General features: G+C 46.3%; 1 protein-coding gene across 1 annotated transcript in view; it reads left to right on the top strand.

The window, feature by feature from the left end:
- Positions 1-18,463, top strand: part of LOC110526396 (uncharacterized) — a 183,659-nt gene extending 165,196 nt beyond the window's left edge. Inside the window, 16 exon segments of the mRNA XM_090239453.1 lie at positions 186-336; positions 2,111-2,159; positions 2,351-2,457; positions 2,588-2,651; positions 2,857-2,991; positions 4,595-4,762; positions 10,661-10,863; positions 11,052-11,232; positions 12,329-12,385; positions 12,387-12,551; positions 14,526-14,648; positions 15,967-16,093; positions 16,229-16,386; positions 17,575-17,768; positions 17,770-17,884; positions 18,293-18,463. Of these exon segments, the coding sequence (XP_090095579.1) occupies positions 186-336; positions 2,111-2,159; positions 2,351-2,457; positions 2,588-2,651; positions 2,857-2,991; positions 4,595-4,762; positions 10,661-10,863; positions 11,052-11,232; positions 12,329-12,385; positions 12,387-12,551; positions 14,526-14,648; positions 15,967-16,093; positions 16,229-16,386; positions 17,575-17,768; positions 17,770-17,884; positions 18,293-18,463 (2,168 nt within the window).
- The last annotated feature ends 4,286 nt before the right edge of the window (positions 18,464-22,749 follow it).

Below are 22,749 nucleotides of genomic sequence, written 5' to 3'. Positions count from 1 at the left end.
CCAGCGGGACAGGGAGCTGTGGGAGGAGAGTGCCCAGCGGGACAGGGAGCTGTGGGAGGAGAGTGCCCAGCGGGACAGGGAGCTGTGGGAGGAGAGTGCCCAGCGAGACAGGGAGCTGTGGGAGGAGAGTGCCCAGCAGGACAGGGAGCTGTGGGAGTGGAGGGACCGCTACCATGCTGTCTCAGAGGGACTGAGGCTGAGGGAGGCTGGGCTTGAGGAGGTGCAGAGGGCCAGGGACACGGCCATCAGAAGCCTGAGACTACAGGAGGAGAAGACCCACAGTCTGGGGGCCCAGAGGCAGGAGCTGCAGCACAGCCTGGAGGGCCTACAGGACAGGTGAGTGGCTGGGGCTGGGGAGGTACAGGGAGCAGGGTTGAGGGTGTGTGGGGGGGTCGAGGGACGGGTAGGAAGAAGAGGGGAGAGGTGGAAGGGAGTCTAGGCCTGGGGAGGTGGAAGGGTTCTAGGAGCTGTGGGGGTCGGAAGGAGGGAGCAGGGTTGGTGTGGCTGCAGTGTGTGTGTAGTGAGGGCCCGGTCAGGCTCCATCACATCAGGTCACTGGGGTCTAATTAAGCTGAGCTCCACGTTAGGCTGCAATCTGCAGACATGTACAAGAAATTAGATTTGTTTCCCACTCCTCGCTTTCAAGTGCACGGCCGTGTTAAAATGCATATGACCCCTGTGGTTTTAATTACCATTTTGTGCTTAGCAGGCAGGTTAATGACGCTCCTTAATGGGCTCTGTGGAAATTAGCCTCACAGAGAGGAGAAAGGATATATATTTTCTTTACTGATGTGTTTCTTTCTTGTCCTTTTATTGTTTCTTGTGATAAAAGGGACATTATAACTCAGTTAACTACCTCTGTTAGGAATAACTCCTGTAGGTCAACTGAAAATCACTCAGCCATAACCCTATCACAATCAGAATGTTCTATGTGGAAATAAGGCTCCTCTGTTTCAGAGTGAGGCCTGTGCTCATTGGAAGGCACAGCACTCTGTGAAAGCATGTGTGTTGAACCTCAGACTGACCTTGTGGTTCTCAGTCTGATCATACTCCTGTGTCTGTCTGTCTGTCTGTCTGTCTGTCTGTCTGTCTGTCTGTCTGTCTGTCTGTCTGTCTGTCTGTCAGTCTGATCATACTCCTGTGTCTGTCTGTCTGTCTGTCTGTCTGTCTGTCTGTCTGTCTGTCTGTCTGTCTGTCTGTCTGTCTGTCTGTCTGCTCATACTCCTGTGTCTGTCTGTCTGTCTGTCTGTCTGTCTGTCTGTCTGTCTGTCTGTCTGTCTGCCTGCTCATACTCCTGTGTCTGTCTGTCTGTCTGTCTGTCTGTCTGTCTGTCTGTCTGTCTGATCATACTCCTGTGTCTGTCGGTCTGTCTGTCTGTCTGTCTGTCTGTCTGTCTGTCTGTCTGTCTGTCTGTCTGTCTGTCTGTCTGTCTGTCTGTCTGTCTTTCTGATCATACTCCTGTGTCTGTCTGTCTGTCTGTCTGCTCATACTCCTGTGTCTGTCTGTCTGTCTGCCTGCGTTGGGGTTGGAATCCTCAGCCACTCTTTAGATACCCCAGTCTACAGCCAGCCCTCTCCTCCCCAGCCCACTCACCCATTCCACATGTTTCCAGTATCAGTGTTGTTGTTAATTGCCTCATCCCAGTCAGCCTCTCTCTGTCTCTCATGCGTATGATTACTCACGACAAAATAACACTATCACTATAGCCGTGTGTTTTCATTACTCGGGTACCAATGTGGAGTCTGATCATATTTTAACAGATTTGGGCAACAAAAACAGAGAGAGAAAGCTGCTTTATCAATAATTATGTGTAATCCACAACAATTTCACAGAAGCTCAATAACAGCAGCAGAACTGTTATAAATTCTGTATAAATTCTCCAATTTGCAGTGGAATGGAGGGATGTAGCTAGCAGAAAAACTCATTTCCCTAAAACAGGAAAAATTGTCTTGCTTATCTAGGACATGTTTTTTGTCCAAATGGGAAACTAACTGGACAGAACGTCTATATATATATTGTGTTCTTTTCTAATGTACAATTGTGAGTGTTGCTACCATTAAATGGTTTGTTGGACTTTTACCTCTTTATGTGTTATTATGTGTGTCTATAGGATGGAACTAAAACCATCACGCTCTTTGTCATTGTTTTCCTGTATCCCAGTAAGACGGAACATAGAGAACAACAGTAAATATTTTTGATTTGAACTTTTTTGCTCCTTGCTGAATGCAAATGATGCCTGTGATTTGAACAGGAAAGTGCTTTCCACATAGCTATTACTGTACAATCAGCATGTTCTCTGTCCTGTCCTTGATGTGTTCTTCAGTGTGTTACGTTCCCTCCTGTCCCGCAGCTTGCCCAGAAGGAGGAGATAGTCGTGGCTCTCAGAGTGAAGCTGCAGGACCATGAAGAAGACGCCCGTGTTCTCCGCCAACAACTGCTCTCCTCCCAAGATGCACTGTAGCAAGTTACTGCCGAGCTGAGGTCATGTAAAAGAGAGAGGGAAAGCAGGTAAGAAAATACGTTTCATTTGACCCATTAAGAGCCATGTGTTGACATGTTTATGACAATGGAATGACACGTGCCACAGACTGGCTGAGATCAGAGCTGATCTGGTCCAACTACAGCAGCAGTATACCACCTGCTATGCCCAGGTACTTGAACCTTGATAGAAAGTCACTCGTACATAATATTCTAAAATAGTCTATAGATTTATCCATATACTGTACCTCTGCTAGTCTCTTTTATTAGCTTCTCTTCTGTTAGACCCATACTATTTCTCTGTCTGTGTGTAGCTGGTCCAGGAGGAGGCTGGGGTGGGCAGGCTGAGGGAGGAGCTGCGTGAGGTGGGGGAAACAGAGGGAAAGACTGGCTTCTCAGGTGACAGAGAACCAGGACCTGAGCCATGATCTGGACCTGAGCCATGACCTGGACCTGGACCTGAGCCATGACCTGGACCTGCTCACTGAGAAACACAAGGCTGCACAGCACAAGGTACTGGCCTTAACATCACTCAACATCTCTACTCCATCTCTCCTCCATCTGTCTCCTCTCCCTCATCTAACCAACCCTTGTTTTGATGCCCCTTAGCTGGTCAGCTCACAAACAGGCAATCAGAAATGCCATGGCCTTGTATCAGGATGTTTCATAATGGATGTCGAATACAAAATGTCTTTATCCAGGAACACCTGAAATCAGCTCAGGATGAGGTGAGGCCTGAGATCTAACGCATCTCTTTTGAATTAGTCAACAAGGACAAGGACGTGGTTGTACAGACCTGCCTAGTCCCTACAGCCTTCGAAGACGAGTCCTAGTGCTGTCGGTATATGGAGAGGCTAGTTCAACTCAAATCCAGCAGAATTCCCAGGGGCACAGACCCCCCCCCCCCCCCCCCCCAGTATATCACTGAGAAGAAAGCTCAAGGACATGGTGACCTTGTTAGTGTCCAGCCAGCCCTGTACCATGGGACTTAGAAAAGACACCTGACTGTGTCCCATGTACCCTCTGTGTTATTTCAGAGTTTTCTTCTTGAAGGAGAACTTGTGGAGGATCTGTCAATGGCCGTACGCTGTGTTGTGCTGGTTTATTTATTCCTCTCTCTCTGACTGGTCAGATATTTGTTTGCCAGAGTGTCCTTGTGTTATAAATGGGACAGGCCTGTCACTTCAATGCTGAGAGGATGTTTTGACTTCCTTGAAAGATTTTTATTTATTTAATTTTGGGTTGGAGGAGAGCGGTGAATAATGCATTGGGAACCTGCTACATCTACTGTTTTTATCATTAGCATGCAGCCCAAGTTATCTGCAGAATACTTATGAGTGCCAGTGAAATGTTTGTGATGTTATTTATTTATGTTGCCCTCTCAATTATTCATTTGTTTATTTATTCATGGCAGAACTAACTGCAATTGGAAAATTCATTTTTGCTGAAGGGCACATGCCCCCCCCCCCCCACCCCCTACATAAAGGGAAGGGGGGACATCAGGCTTATTAGTAATTGCTTTACTTGGCGTTTCCTGAGACTCACAGGGAGATGTCATTTAATCTGAGCAGACGGGTGAAGAGAGGGACTGGGGTAGAGAGAGAACGAGAGAGAGAGAGAGATGGGATGGGTCGGGTTGAGAGGTGGGGTGGGGATGGGAGAGGAGGGGTGGAGAGGGGGTTGAGTTTATCATTCTTTTAGCCTACTACCTCCGAAACTTGCTGCTGGAGGGGGCGATGGTTAGGGGGGAAACAGGGTAATATCCACATATATTACAGGGAATCAGATTCCACTTCTCCAGACAACAAGCTCTACAGGTCTGACTACAAGCAGAATAGAGGAGAACACAGTGGTTTTGTGGTTGTCTCTGGTTGTCTCCATGCTCCCCTTCCTTCTCTTCTTGTCTGCTCACAGCACCGGTTTCTTTAATTATATGGACTGGGATTTTGTTCAATTTCACACTTGCGCCCACACATGCAGCAATTGTTTCCTGATAAGGGATAATGTTTCACTGAACATTAAATAATATGTATGTTGTGTGTGTCTATCTGTCTGTGTGTCTGTCTGTGTGTCTGTGTGTGTGTGCGTGTGCGTGTGTGTGTGTGTGTGTGTGTAGCTGTCAGTGCAGGCTCAGCAGGAGCAGGCCCTTGGAGAGGAGATGCAGAAACTGCAGAAGGAGGTGAGCTGTCTCCAGGGCAGCCTGAGTCAGAGAGAGGAGGACATGGAGGCACAACTACAGACAACTGGCCAGCTACAGCAGGAGAGGGTCAGTCTGCTCACACAGGTCAGCTATACACACACACACACACACACACACACATCCTTAGTGACACTCATGTTTTTTATGCAACATTGTGTACAGTAGCTACTGAAATTATGATCTTTATAATGATGGGCTTTATTATATAGCTGCAGAAACTATACAATATATATACACACACCTTAATCTATATAAACTATACAATATGTATACACCATAATCTATATAAACTATACAATATGTATGCACACACCTTAATCTATATAAACTATACAATATGTATACACCATAATCTATATAAACTATACAATATGTATGCACACACCTTAATCTATATAAACTATACAATATGTATACACACACCTTAATCTATATAAACTATACAATATGTATACACCATAATCTATATAAACTATACAATATATATATACACACACCTTAATCTATATAAACTATACAATATGTATACACACACCTTAATCTATATAAACTATACAATATGTATACACCATCATCTATATAAACTATACAATATGTATGCACACACCTTAATCTATATAAACTATACAATATGTATACACACACCTTAATCTATATAAACTATACAATATGTATACACACACCTTAATCTATATAAACTATACAATATGTATACACCATAATCTATATAAACTATACAATATGTATGCACACACCTTAATCTATATAAACTATACAATATGTATACACACACCTTAATCTATATAAACTATACAATATGTATACACCATAATCTATATAAACTATACAATATGTATGCACACACCTTAATCTATATAAACTATACAATATGTATACACACACCTTAATCTATATAAACTATACAATATGCACACACCTTAATCTATATAAACTATACAATATATATACACACACCTTAATCTATATAAACTATACAATATGTACACACCATAATCTACATACACTTGGCACTCACACGTTTCTACACCACCTCAGGGCATGTACAGTATGCAGTCACACATATCACGGAAATTTACATAGACTTAGGTTGGAGTCATTAAAACTTGTTTTTCAACCACTCCACAAATGTCTTGTTAATAAACGATAGTTCTGGCAAGTCGGTTAGGACATCTACTTTGTGCATGACACAAGTCATTTTTCCAACAATTGTTTACAGACAGATCAATTCAATAATAATTTACCAGATCACAATTCCAGTGGGTCAGAAGTTTACATACACTAAGTTGACTATGCTTTTCAACAGCTTGGAAAATTCCAGAAAATCATGTCAGAGGCTTCTGATAGTCTAATTGATATAATTTGAGTCAACTGGAGGTGTACCTGTGGATGTATTTCAAGGCCTACCTTCAAACTCAGTGCTTCTTTGCTTGACATCATGGGAAAATCAAAAGAAATCAGCCAAGACCTCAGAAAAAAAATGGTAGACCTCCACAAGTCTGGTTCATCCTTGGGAGCAATTTCCAAACGCCTGAAGGTACCACGTTCATCTGTACAAACAATAGTACGCAAGTATAAACACCATGGGACCATGCAGCCATCATTCCGCTCAGGAAGGAGACGCGTTCTGTCTCCTAGAGATGAACGTACTTTGGTGCGAAAATGCAAATTAATCCCAGAACAACAGCAAAGGACCTTGTGAAGATGCTGGTAGAAACAGGTTCAAAAATATCTATATCCACAGTAAAATGAGTCCTATATCGACATAACCTGAAAGGCCGCTCAGCAAGGAAGAAGCCACTGCTCTAAAACCACCATAAAAAAAAGTCAGACTACGGTTTTCAACTGCACATGTGGACAAGGATCATACTTTTTGGAGAAATGACTCTGGTCTGATGAAACAAAAATAGAACTGTTTGGCCATAATGAACATTGTTATGTTTGGAGGAAAAAGGGGGAGGCTTGCAAGCCGAAGAACACCATCCCAACATGTTGTGGGGGTGCTTCGCTTCAGGAGGGAACTCCACAAAATAGATGGCATCATGAGGCAGGATTATTATGTGGATATATTGAAGCAACATCTCAAGACATCAGTCAGGAAGTTAAAGCTTGGTCGCAAATGGGTCTTCCAAATGAACAATGACCCCAAGCATACTTCCAAAGTTGTGGCAAAATGGCTTAAGGACAACAAAGTCAAGGTATTGGTGTGACCATCACAAAGCAATGACCTCAATCCTTCTGACTTCAACTGTACATACAGTATGTCTAACCTTCTCATCCCTCCTATCACAGTTTGTCTAACCCTCTCATCCCTCCTATTACAGTATGTCTAACCCTCTCATCCCTCCTATTACAGTATGTCTAACCTTCTCATCCCTCCTATTACAGTATGTTTAACCCTCTCATCCCTCCATATTACAGCATGTCTAACCCTCTCATCCCTCCTATTACAGTATGTCTTACCCTCTCATCCCTCCTATTACAATATGTCTAACCCTCATCCCTCCTATCCCTCTCATCCCTCCATATTACAGCATGTCTAACCCTCTCATCCCCATATAGGGTTGTAAAATCCTGGTAACTTTACCAAAACTTCCAGGTTTTAAAGAAATGCCGTTTGTAGAGTTGCAAGCTTGATGTAATCATAGCATGCTAGGAATATGGGGGGCTATATACAAAAAGTACTATAATTTCTAAAACAGTTCACCCGATATGGATGGAAATCCATAAGTGCTGGAGTACAATGCCAAAACAACTAAAAATGTCACTGTCCCAATACTTATGGAGGTCACTGTATACACAGACTATGAGAAATGACCCATGGTGTGGCTGTGTGCAGTAATGTGTGCTGTTGAGGAGAAGCAGCAGAGACAAAGGAGTGGGCAGTCAGCGATCCCTCTCTCTTTCTCTCCATGCCAACAACAAACACACAGCACAGCACACAGCCGTGGAATTCCAATTAGTATCATTTAATTAGAAGTGGGCAGCCTCTTGGCACAGTTCCTTCATTTATTTGAATCTTGTTTATGCACCTTGATTGTTTCACAATATAGATTTATTTTAATTAGCTAAGATTGATTCAATTGCATTGATTCTGTATCCTTATTCAAATGAAATCCCCATCCCTCCTCCTCCCCCCGCTGTGGTATTTTTCATAATTAATGGTACAGTGTGGGACTAGGGCAGGGGGTTGTAATAGTGACAGCTTTGACCATTTTGTAATCAAGGCAAGGTTTATCGTTATTCAATGCCTGTGCTGTCACGTTGTGACGTGAAAGGCGTTTTTTGAGTTTGTGGACCTGGTGACAGAGCTCCTGCTGCATGTCTGCCTGCCATTCTGTTCTGCCACAGTCACAAGATAAGATGGTCAGACTGTTCTTTTGTCTTTAGCGGAGAGTTCAGCCTCTGTCCACTCTACAGACAGACAGCCCCTGAAAGCACTGACCTTGGGCGGGGGGCCCAGTGTGTGTGTGTGTGTGTGTGTCGAAGCGGCCATGGTTAACACCCAACGCCTCCTTCTCAACCCAGAGCTCTTTTAATTTTGATTGATGACTCCGTTTATCTTCTGCATAACAACCCTCCACCCCCACCCCCCCCCACTGTCCATTTTCCCAGCTCCCGCTACCTTCCACACACACCCAGTAAGAAAATTATATTAGAAACAAAATGAGATTTGAAATGTTATGTCTGACAAGCGACTTGATGAAAGGGTTTTATTGCAGGGCCTGATCCATGGAAATGTTATGCTAATAATACTGCTAGCCAAGCGATCTAGTTGGAAATTAATCAGTGGTTGAGCTGCGAGAGAGGGTGAGGGAGAGGGAGAGAGGCTGCTCTATAAACACCCTCCCCCCCCTTCCCTCACCTCCTCTCTCCCTCTCTATAGCTATGAATCTAATCAAAAATAGCCATGGGGTGTTGTCTGTGTGATGAGGTTGGGAGAGAAATAGGGAGTTAGAAAATTACACTGCAGCTTAGCACTGATTGATGCAGTAATGTATGCAGCAGGCCAGGCAGGCAGGCAGGCAGTATTATGGATTAGTCTCTCTCTCTCTCTCTCTCTTGCCTCTCTCTCTCTCTCTCGCTCTCTCTCTCTCTTTCTCTCTCTCTCTCTCTTGCCTCTCTCTCTCTCTCTCTCTCACTATTATTATTATTATATTTATCCTCTTCATCTGTCCTCTTTTGTCTGCATGTATCTTTTACCTCCACATTTGTGTGTCTACACGGTTTGTGATGTCACAGACTGCCTCAGTCCATCCTGTCACTTCCTCCCTCCCTCCTTTCCTGGGAGACATCAATGGAGTCTCTAATGGAGTCATCAGATTTAACTCATTTAAAAGAACACAATTAGCACTGGGGTCTTAATGATGTTTGTAAGTTAAATGCAAACTAATGTTTCTCTCTTCCTCTCTCTCTCTCTCTTACTCCTAGCTTAGAAGTCAGTAAGAACGAAGGAGTAGATGAATCACAGAAGTGTTTTGTGGGTGTGGGTGCGTGTCTCCCAGCCATGTTACAAGTCTGGGATTTATTATTTTTACCCTGAGAGCCATCTGTTACACTGCTCCTTATTTTTGTAATGTATCATCAGCCAGGGGAAAACTAATATTATCCCATCTGGGATATTGTACTCTGGAGTGTAGTAATGTAATGTAGAGCTGGTGTCATTAAAGTGCCTCGGTGGAGCTGCAGGGAGAGGAAGGAAGGCTGAAAGAGTGTACTGGATCATATCTGTCTGTTCTTTCTGTGTGTGTCCTACACCCCTCATGTGTATATACACACACACACACATATATACACACATACGCACACACACATATATACACACACACACACACACACATATGTACACACACATACATACAGTGGGGCAAAAGAGTATTTAGTCAGCCACCAATTGTGCAAGTTCTCCCACTTAAAAAGATGAGAGAGGCCTGTAATTTTCATCATAGGTACACTTCAACTATAACAGACAAAATGAGGGAAAATTCCCCTGCATGGAGGAATGGGCCAAAATACCAGCAACAGTGTGTGAAAACCTTGTGAAGACTACAGCAAACGTTTGACCTCTGTCATTGCCAACAAAGGGTATATAACAAAGTATTGAGATAAACTTTGTTAGTAGTGTGTTACTGATGGTAGGCTTTGTTACTTTGGTCCCAGCTCTCTGCAGGTCATTCACTAGGTCTCCCGTGTGATTCTGGGATTTTTGCTCACCGTTCTTGTGATCATTTTGACCCCACGGGGTGAAATCTTGCGTGGAGCCCCATATTGAGGGAGATTATCAGTGGTCTTGTATGTCTTCTATTTCCTAATAATTGCTCCCACAGTTGATTTCTTCAAACCAAGCTGCTTACCTATTGCAGATTCAGTCTTCCCAGCCTGGTGCAGGTCTACAATTTTGTTTCTGGTGTCCTTTGACAGCTCTTTGGTCTTGGCCATAGTGGAGTTTGGAGTGTGACTGTTTGAGGTTGTGGACAGGTGTCTTTTATACCGATAACAAGTTCAAACAGGTGCCATTAATACAGGTAACGAGTGGAGGACAGATGAGCCTCTTAAAGAAGAATTTACAGGTCTATGAGAGCCAGAAATCTTGCTTGTTTGTAGGTGACCAAATACCTATTTTCCACCATAATTTGCAAATAAATTCATTAAAAATCCTACAATGTGATTTTCTGGAGAAAAACAATCTCATTTTGTCTGTCATAGTTGATGTGTTCCTATGATGAAAATTACAGGCCTCTCTCATCTTTTTAAGTGGGAGAACTTGCATAATTGGTGGCTGACTAAATACTTTTTTGCCTCACTGTACATACATACAAACAAACAAACAAACATACACACATACATACATATACACACACACATACAAACACATACACACGCATACACACACAAACATACACATACACATACACAAACATTCTCCCTACACACTCCCTCACTGACACTCCCTTCTATCTCCAGCGGGACAACCAGCAGGGGGCAGTGTGTGTTCTGCGCGGGGAGCTGCAGCGGTGGCAGGCGGAGGTCCGGTCTCAGCAGGAGAGCAGTGAGGAGGTGTCGGGCCTGAGGGCTGAGCTACAGGAGACCCAGGGCAGGCTGCAGCAGTGTAGAGCAACCATGAAGCACCTCCGCTCTGACCTGGAGCACGGCCAGAGACAGACCAGGTAGGCAGAGGAGGAGGTGGGTGGGAGGAGTGAGAGGAGTACAGTACACAGAAAGACAGGAACATGGATTTCTCTTCACTTCAATAAGCAGTGAAGTTCCCTCAGTACTGTTCCTGTTGCAGGTGTATGTAAGCCATTATACAGGCATATTGAAGTAGACTACAGTGTTCTGAGAATGTGTTGTCTAGGCTGAGGGCTGTGCTACAGGATGCTGAGAGCAGAGCAGTGGACACAGAGACAAGGCTGCAGACCCTGACCAGGTCCCTGGAGCTGTACAGGGTCAAGTACCAGGCCTGCCTCACCAAGATCTCCCAGCAGGACAGCACTCTACAGGCCCAGGACGAGGACCTGAAGGAAGCCAGGGCTCAGGTCAGCTCCACGCCATCTTCACCCTGCAGGAAAACTAAGAGCTGATACTGGAGCTTTTTCTAGTTTTTCCAGAGCTTCTATTTGCTAGAGGTTCTGTCTGCTAGAGCTTCTGTCTGCTAGAGGTTCTATCTGCTAGAGGTTCTATCTGCTAGAAGATGTTTCTAAGATAGTTGGCGTTAAAGTTACTTAAATAAATACATTTAATAAATTCATTAAAAATCCTACAATGTGATTTTCTGGATTGTTTTCCCTCATTTTGTCTGTCATAGTTGAAGTGTACCTATGATGAAAATTACAGGCCTCTCTCATCTTTTTAAGTGGGAGAACTTGCACAATTGGTGGCTGACTAAATACTTTTTTGCCCCACTGTAGGTAGGGAACATTGAACACCAGCCTCCCGGGTGGCGCAGTGGTTAAGGGCGCTGTACTGCAGCGCCAGCTGTGCCATCAGAGTCCCTGGGTTCGCGCCCAGGCTCTGTCGTAACCGGCCGCGACCGGGAGGTCCGTGGGGCGACGCACAATTGGCCTAGTGTCGCCCGGGTTAGGGAGGGCTTGGTCGGTAGGGGTGTCCTTGTCTCATCGCGCACCAGCGACTCCTGTGGCGGGCTGGGCGCAGTGCGCGCTAGCCAAGGTGGCCAGGTGTTTCCTCCGGTGCATTGGTGCGGCTGGCTTCCGGGTTGGATGCGCACTGTGTTAAGAAGCAGTGCGGCTTGGTTGTGTTGTGTATCGGAGGACGCATGACTTTCAACCTTCGTCTCTCCCGAGCCCGTACGGGAGTTGTAGCGATGAGACAAGATAGTAGCTACTAAACAATTGGATACCACGAAATTGGGGAGAAAAAGGGGTAAAATTCAAAAAAAAAAAAAAAGGGAACATTGAACAGAACAAGGCTGTCATTAACTCCATTTAGACTAAAATGCAGATAGAACCTTCTAGCTCTCCAATTGTTGTGTTTTTCATCTCTGCTGCTTATACCCTTGCTGCCAGGAGTTGCATACATCACTAGGCCTGATTTATGAGTGTTAATAGCATGCCTTTTTTATGTATATGTGTGTTTGTGTGCCTGCCTGCGTGTCCCTGTGTGTCTGTGTCCCAGGTGGTGGAGCGGGACGAGCATGTGCTGCGTCTGTGTGCCCAGGCGGTGGTGTTGCAGGGGGGAGCTGAAGGCCCACAGTGCCCAGCTGGAGAGCGGGGATGGTGCCCTGAGCCAGCACCTCCGAGACACCCAGAGAGACCTGGAGTCCAGCCGCAAACACAGCCAGGAGTGTGAGATGGTCATCAGCACTATGAGAGACAGCACCGCCGCACTGAGACGACAGGTCGGACAGTCAGTCAGTCAGTCAGAACAGTTAGGTCAGTCAGTCAGGCCGATCCTCATCTACAGGGATGTAGCTTCCCAATGACAGACTCGTCCACAGACACAGACAAACCCGGTCACGCTGTGCTAATCACTCCCTTTCCACTACAAACATAGATTAACATACTAGTCCACTCAGTGGTTTCCCTCTACACAGTCAGGCCCGCTCGTCCTGCTCACTACCCCTGCTACCTAGAACAGTGCCAGTCATGTGGTGAAGTCAAAGCCAGTCAAGTAGTACTAGCACTGTAGTATACCCAACTGGCCTCTCAGGTGAGTGAAGCTACATGCAGGTCAGTTGTCGTGCCACACCTCTGTAGGTAAGGCTCCATCTCTGCTGCTGATCTGTAAACGGGTGGAGTCAGACAGGGTACAACACACTGGGAGTCGGAGGCCTGGGGACCTCTGGAAGTGTTTTCACTGATTCCTATTGATCGGCTTCATGGCCCCATACAGGAGGAAACACAATGAGAAAACACAGGCAGTGTGAGCTCCCTGGACAGCACAGAGCACAGCACACAGCACAGAGCACCACCATTAATGTCTGGCAGAAGGAAGCAGAGAGGAGGGGAAGACTGGATTACATGGGCAGAGCAGTAGAGAGGAAGGATTGATGTTTGGACTTGTTTGGGTGTGTGTGGTTGTGTGCATGCATGTGTGTGTGAGACACGGGGTGGTTGACAGCTCCATGCACGGAAGAAGCAAAGTGGAAAATCATGCTGGGGATGCGATATGTGGCTGAAATAATAGCAGCCGTGCCCAGTGGAGCTCAGCGTTTATGTGGTGTGGGGGTGGCTTGAGATGCAGTTGGGCGTTTACCTCCTTCTGTGAGCCAACAATGGAGGCGCCGTTCCCATCACTTTCAGCTCTTACCCCCACACCCCACCACCTGGGTCCCTAACAACACCCCCTCCCACACAGCAGAGCTCCATTGGTAACACAGAGGCTCTCAATCACACACACAGTATTGATCTCTCCCATCCTCAGCTGGGTCCTTAGTGCACACAGCGCGACACACCACCCGCTCGGTTCAGACTTTTAAGTGATCACTTCCTGCCAAGTTATTTTTTCACACCAATGTTTCTTTACCTCTTTCCTAAGTTTACATTTGTTGTCTGGAAACTGGGGTGTGTGTATGTCTGTGTGAGAGAGGGAGGTAGAGAGAGGGAGAGAGAGTCTGATTTCATTTAATGAGCCGATCGCTCTGAGTCTGCTGTGAGATATCAATACAACCAGCTGATTTCACCACCTCTCATTCCATCTTCATCCTGCCTGTAACGGGCCCTGGCTTTATGAACACTACAGACACGAGGTAGTGAAGGCTGTCTGGAAAACATAGACAAAAAATAACAACAGTGGGTAATGAGAGGAACACCATATTCAGATAGATATATTAGTCTCATAAACTTAGAGGCCATTTGGAAGTGTTTTATAAGTGCAGCAGCACAAAGTAATCCTGACAAACCACCGACACCCAATAGGACATTTTGACTGTGTGTGTGTGCGTGTGTGTGTGTGTGTGCCCCTCAGACAGGCCAACTCATCTGTGAGAAGCAGAATGTGCTCCAGTCACGAGCCATCAGGCCCAGCACAGCATGCAGACGGGGGAGACTGAGGGGAAACATTCTGTTTGCCTGTCTCTGTTTCATTAGTGTGAACTCACCCAGCACCTCAGCCCCAAACTTAGTCTCATAGTGACCCCTGGCCTGCCTCACCCACAGTCAGACAGGAGGACCCCATGCAGTCTGCCCTTCAACCATAGTCTCACAGAGCTCCAGCCAGTCCTTCTGTCTCTACCTCGCAACACTCAACTACACAACACAGGAAGGAAATGGGAGGAGAGACCTACTAAAGTCAACCGCATGACAGTGGTTCTGTACCGGTCTGTCAACAGATATATCTGTGCGCTATGTTTGTACCTGTGTGCCTCTCTCAGGTGGAGGAACAGGAGGAGAGTGTGGTGAAGAGCCAAGCTGATTTCTCTGTCTACAGAGCCAGTCACATCCGCTCTGACTCAGACTACGACTCCCAGCTCTGCCGCATCCAGGAACTACAACAGGTACAGTAGGGGCAGAACACTTCACCTCTTCATGCTGGAGTCCTGCTAACACAACCTGTCACTGTGGCCAGTGAAATCACAGTGACCAGAGAAAGTCATTGTCTTTAAAACTTCACTCATCAACTATAGTTAGAAGTTTGGTCCTGCTGTATGTTCAGTAAGTTCACTGTAGTTCTGTGTATTCCAACACTGGCTTTAAACTGACCCTAGACAGGAAGTCAGAGCAGCCATCGCCAGACAGACCCTGACCCACACCAACCAAGGTCCATAACGGCCACGGTGACTAATTGTTTGTTATGTCAGCATGCGTATGCCCGTTTGCCTTTAATGGAGTGTAGTGGGGCGATCCATCAGGCTGTCAAACAGGCCCAGTGTCAGCTGGAGTGGCTGGCGTGTCAGAGAAGCGCCCGCGCTGCGCTGACGTGATTTACTGCCCTACTCCCAACGCACGCAGCCACCGCTCCCTGCTCCACTCCGACTCAGCCCAGATTGATTACCCAGCCCGGCTGGCCCACGATGCCCGCCATCTTCTGGCAACCTTTTAGCTGCGTTTTATAGATGGTTAGAGCACCTCGTTTGACTATTTATACATCTGTAAGTGGCCATGAAATCTAGATTTGTCTTGACGGGTGTCAGCGTCAGGGGGTAGTGAAAGCAGAGCCTGGTGACAACTCGTTATTTTAATGGTCTGAGATGAAGGGGGAAGATGGCAGGATCTTCCCTCCTCAACATGGCTGAATTATACTTTTATTATTTTCACTTAATGTTTACGTACATATTTCACTCAAAGCTGTTGGCTTGTATTTTCTCCACCACGTTTGATAGGGTCTGAGAGCAGTGGGGAGATGGCTGACACACATACACACACACACTACCGGAGGAAGAGTGACAGTGACATGTTGACCTGTCAGCTGCCTGCGCTCACACACACACACACACAACTTATCTTAGGTAAATATGTCATGGCAGCCACACAGTGCAGTTGTCTGGTTAATTGAATAGTTAAAACATCAGTAGGTCTGTGCAGATTGGATGTGACACCTGTCAGATAGGTGCTCCCCTAACACAGGATGCTTCCTCCACACACTGATACTCATGCCATCATGGTGGAAATGCCAAATTAGGGGCAGGCGCTTCACTGAACGCGCTAGAGCAGGTGTGGAGATGTCCTGGGGGGTGGAGGAGGGGGGAGGCATTGCTATGCTGGGTCTCTCAGGTGAGGATGTGGAAAGCCTTGGGCTTCGGTCCTCCCCTTCCCCTCAGGCATAGTCATAGGTGTGTGACAGGTGTATGTGTGTCCGTGTGTGTGTGTGTCTAGGCATTCTCCCAGACCGTGGAGCAGTGTGCCCAGGGTAGCCAGGACCTCAGTGAGTGCCAGTCAGAGGTTCCTCAGCTGAGAGAGGAGGTGTCCAGACTCACCCAGCTCAATGACAACACTGTGGCAGGTGTGGTGGGCATGACACAACTCAACCAATAACTTTGTGTTTATGATAGAACACATAAAGGGTTAATTTTTTACTGCATAGTGTGTGTAGTTGTGTGTGCCTCCGTGTGTGTGCATCCATGTGTGTGTGCTGCAGAGGTGCTGCGACTGCAAGAGGCTGGGAGGCAGCTCCAGGCAGAGGCCAGGATGGAGGGCCAGCGCAGGCTGGAGGAGGTGGGAGCTCAAGAGCAGAGGGCTGCCAGGCTGGAGCAGGACCTGCAGGCCGCCCACAGACAGTGTGCCAAGAGACAGCAGGTACACACTGCGGCACGATGCCAGGCCAGGCCCCATCACCTCCAACATGCCTGGAGGATAGGATAGAAAGACCTTACGTACACCTACTCACTCAGAACTTCAGGAAGTGTAAAACACACACACACATAAATAGAACTCTCTGGATAAGAGGATACACACACAGGAGTATACACTACCTTTCAAAAGTTTGGGGTCACTTAGAACTGTCCTTGTTTTTGAAAGAAAAGCTGCTTTTTTGTCCATTAAAATAACATCAAATTGATCAGAAAAACAGTGTAGTCCTGGTTAATGTTGTAAATGACTACTGTAGCTGGAAACGGCTGATTTTTTAAATGGAATATCTACATAGGCGTACAGAGGCCCATTATCAGCAACCATCACTCCTGTGTTCCAATGGCACGTTGTGTTCCCTAATCCAAGTTTTTCATTTTAAAAGGCTAATTGATCATTAGAAAACCCTTTTGCAATTATGTTATCACGGCTGAAACTGTTGTCCTGATTAAAGAAGCAATAAAACTGGCCTTCTTTAGACTAGTTGAGTATCTGGAGCATCAGCATTTGTGGGTTCGATTACAGGCTCAAAATGGCCAGAAACAAAGGACTTTCTTCTGAAACTCGTCAGCCTATTCTTGTTCTGAGAAATGAAGGTTATTCCATGCAAGAAATTGCCAAGAAACTGAAGATCTCGTACAATGCTGTGTACTACTCCCTTCACAGAACAGGGCAAACTGGCTCTAACCAGAATAGAAAGAGGAGTGGGAGGCCCCGGTGCACAACTGAGCAAGAGGACAAGTACATTAGAGTGTCTAGTTTGAGAAACAGACGCCTCACAAGTCCTCAACTGGCAGCTTCATTAAATAGTACCCGCAAAACACCAGTCTCAACGTCAACAGTGAAGAGGCGACCCCGGGATTCTGGCCTTCTAGGCAGAGTTGCAAAGAAAAAGTAATATCTCAGACTAGCCAATAAAAAGAAAAGATTAAGATGGGCCAAAGAACACAGACACCTGACAGAGATATGGCTTTTTCTTTGCAACTCTGTCTAGAAGGCCAGCATTCCGGGGTCGCCTCTTCACTATTGACGTTGAGACTGGTGTTTCTAAGTGGCCCCAAACTTTTTAACGGTAGTGTATGTTCACACACACGTACACTCACACTTTGACTGAGCCTTCCCTCTTTTCCCTCCCAGGCAGTGCAGATGCGGGATAACCTCCTGAGGCGTTCGAAGGCTGACCTGCTGGAGGCCCGGGAGACTCTGAGGAGTCGGGCTGTGGAGGTGGAGCGGTAGGCAGCTGCAGCCAGGGGCCTGGACGCTGACGTCTAGAGGGGCAGGAGGGAAGGACAGCAGAGAGAGGCAGAGTGTGGCTCTCTCAGGACCCAGCTGGGAGGAACTAAAGGAGGCCCAAGGATGCTGCAGGGACATGGGTAGGAGGATTACACAGTCCTGGGGGGTGGGCTGGGAGACTGGTGTCTATAAAGCTGGACTCGTGTGTAGTCAGGTACCTTTGTAGCTCTCTCTCTCTCCCTATTTCTCTGTCTTGCTCTGTCTCTCTTTGTCTGACTGTTTGTCTCTCTCTCTCTCCTTCCCCCTTCCTTGATGGAGAAGAGGTTCTAAAAAACAGTTGAAAGCAGTAGAGGCATGAGGAAGAAGGAATGAGAGTAATGCTGATGGAAGGAGGGAAGGGGAGAAAGAGGAGAGTGACATGGTTGTAGTGGCAGCAGCAGCAGTGCAGCCTCTAGGGCTGACTTTAATGATCAGTATGAGACAGTCACCTGTTTACGTCCTGCCTGCCCCAGAAGCCTCAGCAGCTAGCCAGCAATGAAACAGACCATCAATTCACAGCCTGGGGCCTTTTGTCTGACACACACACTCACACATGCATACTAACATATGCATATGCACTCAGAGGGACCACCAGCAGCATCGGGCACAGGAACACCTGGCAGAGCGCGTGGCAAAGGTGGTGAGGGCAGAGCAGGCCCAGAGGAAGCTACAGGCAGAGCTACGCACCTTAAAGGAGAGACTCCGCACCACAGAACATGACCTGCAGGGCTACAGATACTCTACAGGGCTTTGAGTTCCCTAAAGCACTCTGACTGTCTGTCTCTATCTGGCTCCAAGTAGAGGTCTGCGCATGACTGATTTATTCATGCCATTCCCACCTGCACCCGCAGCTTTTCATACCACACCTACTTGCTCCCGCTGGCTTTCTGTCTAACTCCCACCCGCTCCCGCAAGAACTGATCCCCAACCGCGGCCCCGCAATGTTATTTTAGGCGTATGTGATGCAGCGAGCTTGCTAGCCATGGTCCTAGCAATTTTGTGCTCTATTGTCAATATCATAATGCCCAAAAATAACCTACGAAATAAGTAACATTTCCAGAGAGTCTCACATTCTCCATTATATTAGGCTATCTATATTACTGGGCTATATCAGCAAATAGGCTAGACTTAGTTTGAAGAGAGCGGAGTTGGAGAGAGAACGGACACTTGCATTTTCTCTTGAGCTACGTTTAATAGCCTACCTTTTAGAAGCGGGACGATTTTCAGACGGTGACAAAATAATATGGGTGATTCATATTTATTACTAGGCAGTGTAGTAAACTATAGCCTAATTATATTTATGAAGCTAATTTCCTTGGAAAGAGAACTGCCCCGTGCTTCTCCACCTATGCATAGGCTACAGCCTACTCTATTAAATTGAGACCAAACGCGCACTTGATCTCACACTTCCAACTAGGAAAGGTATGGCTACTGAACTTGAAGCAGCAAGAATGATGACAGCTGACACTTGCACTTTCTCTTGAGCTACGTCCTAAAAGGTATAGCTATATCCTATATGCAAAGGATATAGCTATACCTTTTAGGAGCAGTACGATTTGTAGGCAGATACAAATAAACGAGTAATCAATATTTATTGAAAAAGAAAAGGGCAGAATGCTCACCATGGTATTTGCGCGTTTTGCCTTTTCCTTTTCAATGATCACATTTTTGGATTGCACCTCGACTCACTTTGGTTGAGCTCCCTCCGCTTCTTGCCATTATTGTCAATATTTACTTACAGACGCTTGTAGTAAACTACAGCCTAATCATATTTAAGTTAATTTCCTTGGAAAGATTTGGCCACAGGAAGAAATATCCTGGACCGTGACTCACTGATCTCTGTCGGGACATTCTGCCCTCCACCGCCAAGCACACAGCATGACTTCATGTCATGAACCCTGTCTTTAACCACAATCCTTCACATTTCACTGAGCCATTAGTTCAACAGTGACTTGAGTATTTGCTGATTGCCATGAGTCTGTAAGACTGTCTTATTCCCATTTAGATCCAAACTGAACCTTTTGGCCAGTAAGGCCACAGTGTCTTTATGACTCAGACAAGCCTCTCAAACAATCACTCAAAATAATGCCTGTGAAGAAAATGTGATCTGATGAAAATCTGATGTTAAATGTGTTTAAAAACCCACTGTGCCTCACACACACTCTCAACCTTGTCTGTATCTTAGTGGCTGATAGAAAGAGAGAAAAGTGTTTTGGCTTTGTGACCCTTGGCACGCTGCCTCCCCCGCTCTCCCCCTCCTCCCCCCTGTCCATCTGGGCTGTGTGTGCTCCGGCCGCTCGATAGGCGGATCATTCCAGGTCGGGGCCCTCTTGTGAAATCATATGTTTAACTGGCCAGGAGAAGAGAGATGGGAGCGTCTTAACCAACACCTTGCCAAAGGTCTCCTGTTCAGTCAGCCGTCCTGCCGCTTGGAGTGCGCCCGCCGCCTGCCAATAGGCATTAGGGAGGATTTAGTAATTAAGTGATAGGCTGAGGACTAAATTGGGTGTTTGTGGGCTGGCGAGCCACCCAGAGGTCCCCACAGCCATGCAGATAGGGGATTCTAATTGCCAGGGATATTGATCAGCCTGGCGAGGGGGGGATGCAGGGGATTCACAAGCCATCGATTTGCTGTTACTGCGGCCGCCTTGTCAATGGGAGAGGGAGGTGAGCACTGAGAAGCTCCCCCCCCCCCCCCCCCCCCACACACACACACACTCTCAAACACTCACTCACTCGGGGTATGTCCCTCCCTGGGCAGGCGAGGGCTTTCACGCTTTACTGTGGTCTGAGTTAATGTCTCAGGGAGAGAGGGCGCAAACTGGGATTTGATTAGCTGCTTCACCTGACGGTAAACAGGCCATGGCCACCCCTCACACACACAGCTCTGATCCCATCACTCACGCCCCAGCGCCCCATCAGCCCAACGCTCACCCCACTACACCATGCCACACCGCAAAGCACCGCACAGCCAAAATTAGTGCAACGGCCTCTCATTAAATGTTCAGGCTGGCAGACACAAACACACACGCATTACTCTCAAATGAGCACATTTTTCGCATTACATCACAAGATAAATGAAATTCCCTTTGATTTTGAAAATGTAGACGAGTGAAAACAAAGTTTACAGCATGTGGGGGGTAGCGTTGGCAGAGAGAGGTATCAAACATGCCAGTTTGAAAGTAGTGGTCGTTTAAAGACTGGGAGCCCCTGACTGATGGTGTGTCTGTGGCCGTGTGCATGCATCAGGACCCAGGTGGAGAGGCTGAAGAAGGAGGCAGGGGAGAGCAGGCAGGCCCAGCTCAGTGCTCAGCAGGAGGCCAACACACACCAGCAGAGGGCTCAGCAGCTAGAGGCAGAGCTGACCAACACCAAGGACACACTCAGGACTCTACAGCAACAGATAAGACCTAACAATAACACACACAACAAACCAACCAACAAGTTCCCCGTCGGGGGTACACCCCCCCCAAAAAAACTGTCAATTTTTATTACTCGCCAAAAATACAATTAAACCATCTAGGTGTTCAGCGAAATAACAACACAATGTCAAATACAGGTAGCCTAGTCAAATAATTAACATCCAATCACATTAACTGTTACTCTCTCGTGGGAATTTCACTAGCAGTCCGTATGTAGCCAAACGTAACTGCTGCTCATGTTGGTCTCTGTACTGATGGAGCAAAAACCATGACAGAGAGACATAGTGGAGTGGTAACGACCGTGCAAGCAGTTGCTCCCGACGCCACTTGGGTACACTGCAGCATCCACCGAGAGGCTCTTGCTGCCAAGGGAATGCCTGACAGCTTGAAAGACGTTTTGGACACTACAGTGAAAATGGTTAACTTTATTAAAGCAAGGCCCCTGAACTCTCGTGTATTTTCTGCACTGTGCAATGATATGGGCAGCGACCATGTAACTCTTGTACAACATACAGAAGTGCGCTGGTTATCAAGGGGCAAAGTATTGACAAGTTTTTTTGAACTGAGAGACAAGCTTATAGTGTTCTTTATTGACCATCATTTTCCTTTCTCTGACCGCTTGCTTGATGACGAGTTTCTCAGACGACTGACCTATCAGGGTGATGTTTTTTCTTGCCTGAATGATCTGAATCTAGGATTACAGGGACTCTCCGCAACTATCACATCATCATCTGCTCATTTATCACTCCAGTGTTAATCTGCTAAATTGTAATTATTCGCTACTACCTATTTATTGCCTACCTCCTCATGCCCTTTGCACACACTGTATATAGACTTTCTTTTTTCTACTGTGTCATTGACTTGTTTATTGTGTTATTGGCTTGTTTATGGTTTACTCCATGTGTAACTGTGTTGTTGTCTGTGTCACACTGCTTTGCTTTATCTTGGCCAGGTCGCAGTTGTAAATGAGAATGTGTTCTCAACTAGCCTACCTGGTTAAATAAAGGTGAAATAAAAATGTAATTAAAAAACTATATTCAATGTGCGGGACAAAATTGAGGCTATGATTAAGAAGTTGGAGCTCTTCTCTGTCTGCATAACAAGGACAACACACAGGTCTTTCTATCATTGTAATATTATTTTGTGTGCAAATGAACTCAAGCTTACGGACAATGTCAAATGTAATATAGCAAAGCACCTGAGTGAGTTGGGTGTGCAATTACGCAGGTACTTTCCCAAAACGGGTGACACAAACAACTGGATTCGTTATCCCTTCTATGCCCTGCCTCAAGTCCACTTACCGATATCTGAACAAGAGAGCCTCATCGAAATTGCAACAAGCAGTTCTGTGAAAATGTTATTTAATCAGAACCCACTGCCAGATTTCTGGATTGGGCTGCGCTCAGAGTATCCTGCCTTGGAAAATCGCACTGTTAAGACACTGATGCCCTTTGCAACCACGTACCTATTTGAGAGAGCCCTCACTAGCATGAAAACTAAATACATGCACAGACTGTGTGTGGAAAATGATTTAAGACCGAGACAATACAACTCTCTTCAATACAACCCAACATTGCAGAGTTATGTGCATCCTTTCAAGCACACCCTTCTCATTAAC

This window comes from Oncorhynchus mykiss, chromosome 6 (genome assembly GCF_057628025.1).
Source record: "Oncorhynchus mykiss isolate SJ-2025 chromosome 6, ASM5762802v1, whole genome shotgun sequence".
Taxonomy (NCBI): domain Eukaryota; kingdom Metazoa; phylum Chordata; class Actinopteri; order Salmoniformes; family Salmonidae; genus Oncorhynchus; species Oncorhynchus mykiss.
The sequence above is the reverse complement of the archived record's forward strand: the minus strand, read 5'-3'. Positions and strand labels throughout refer to the sequence as shown.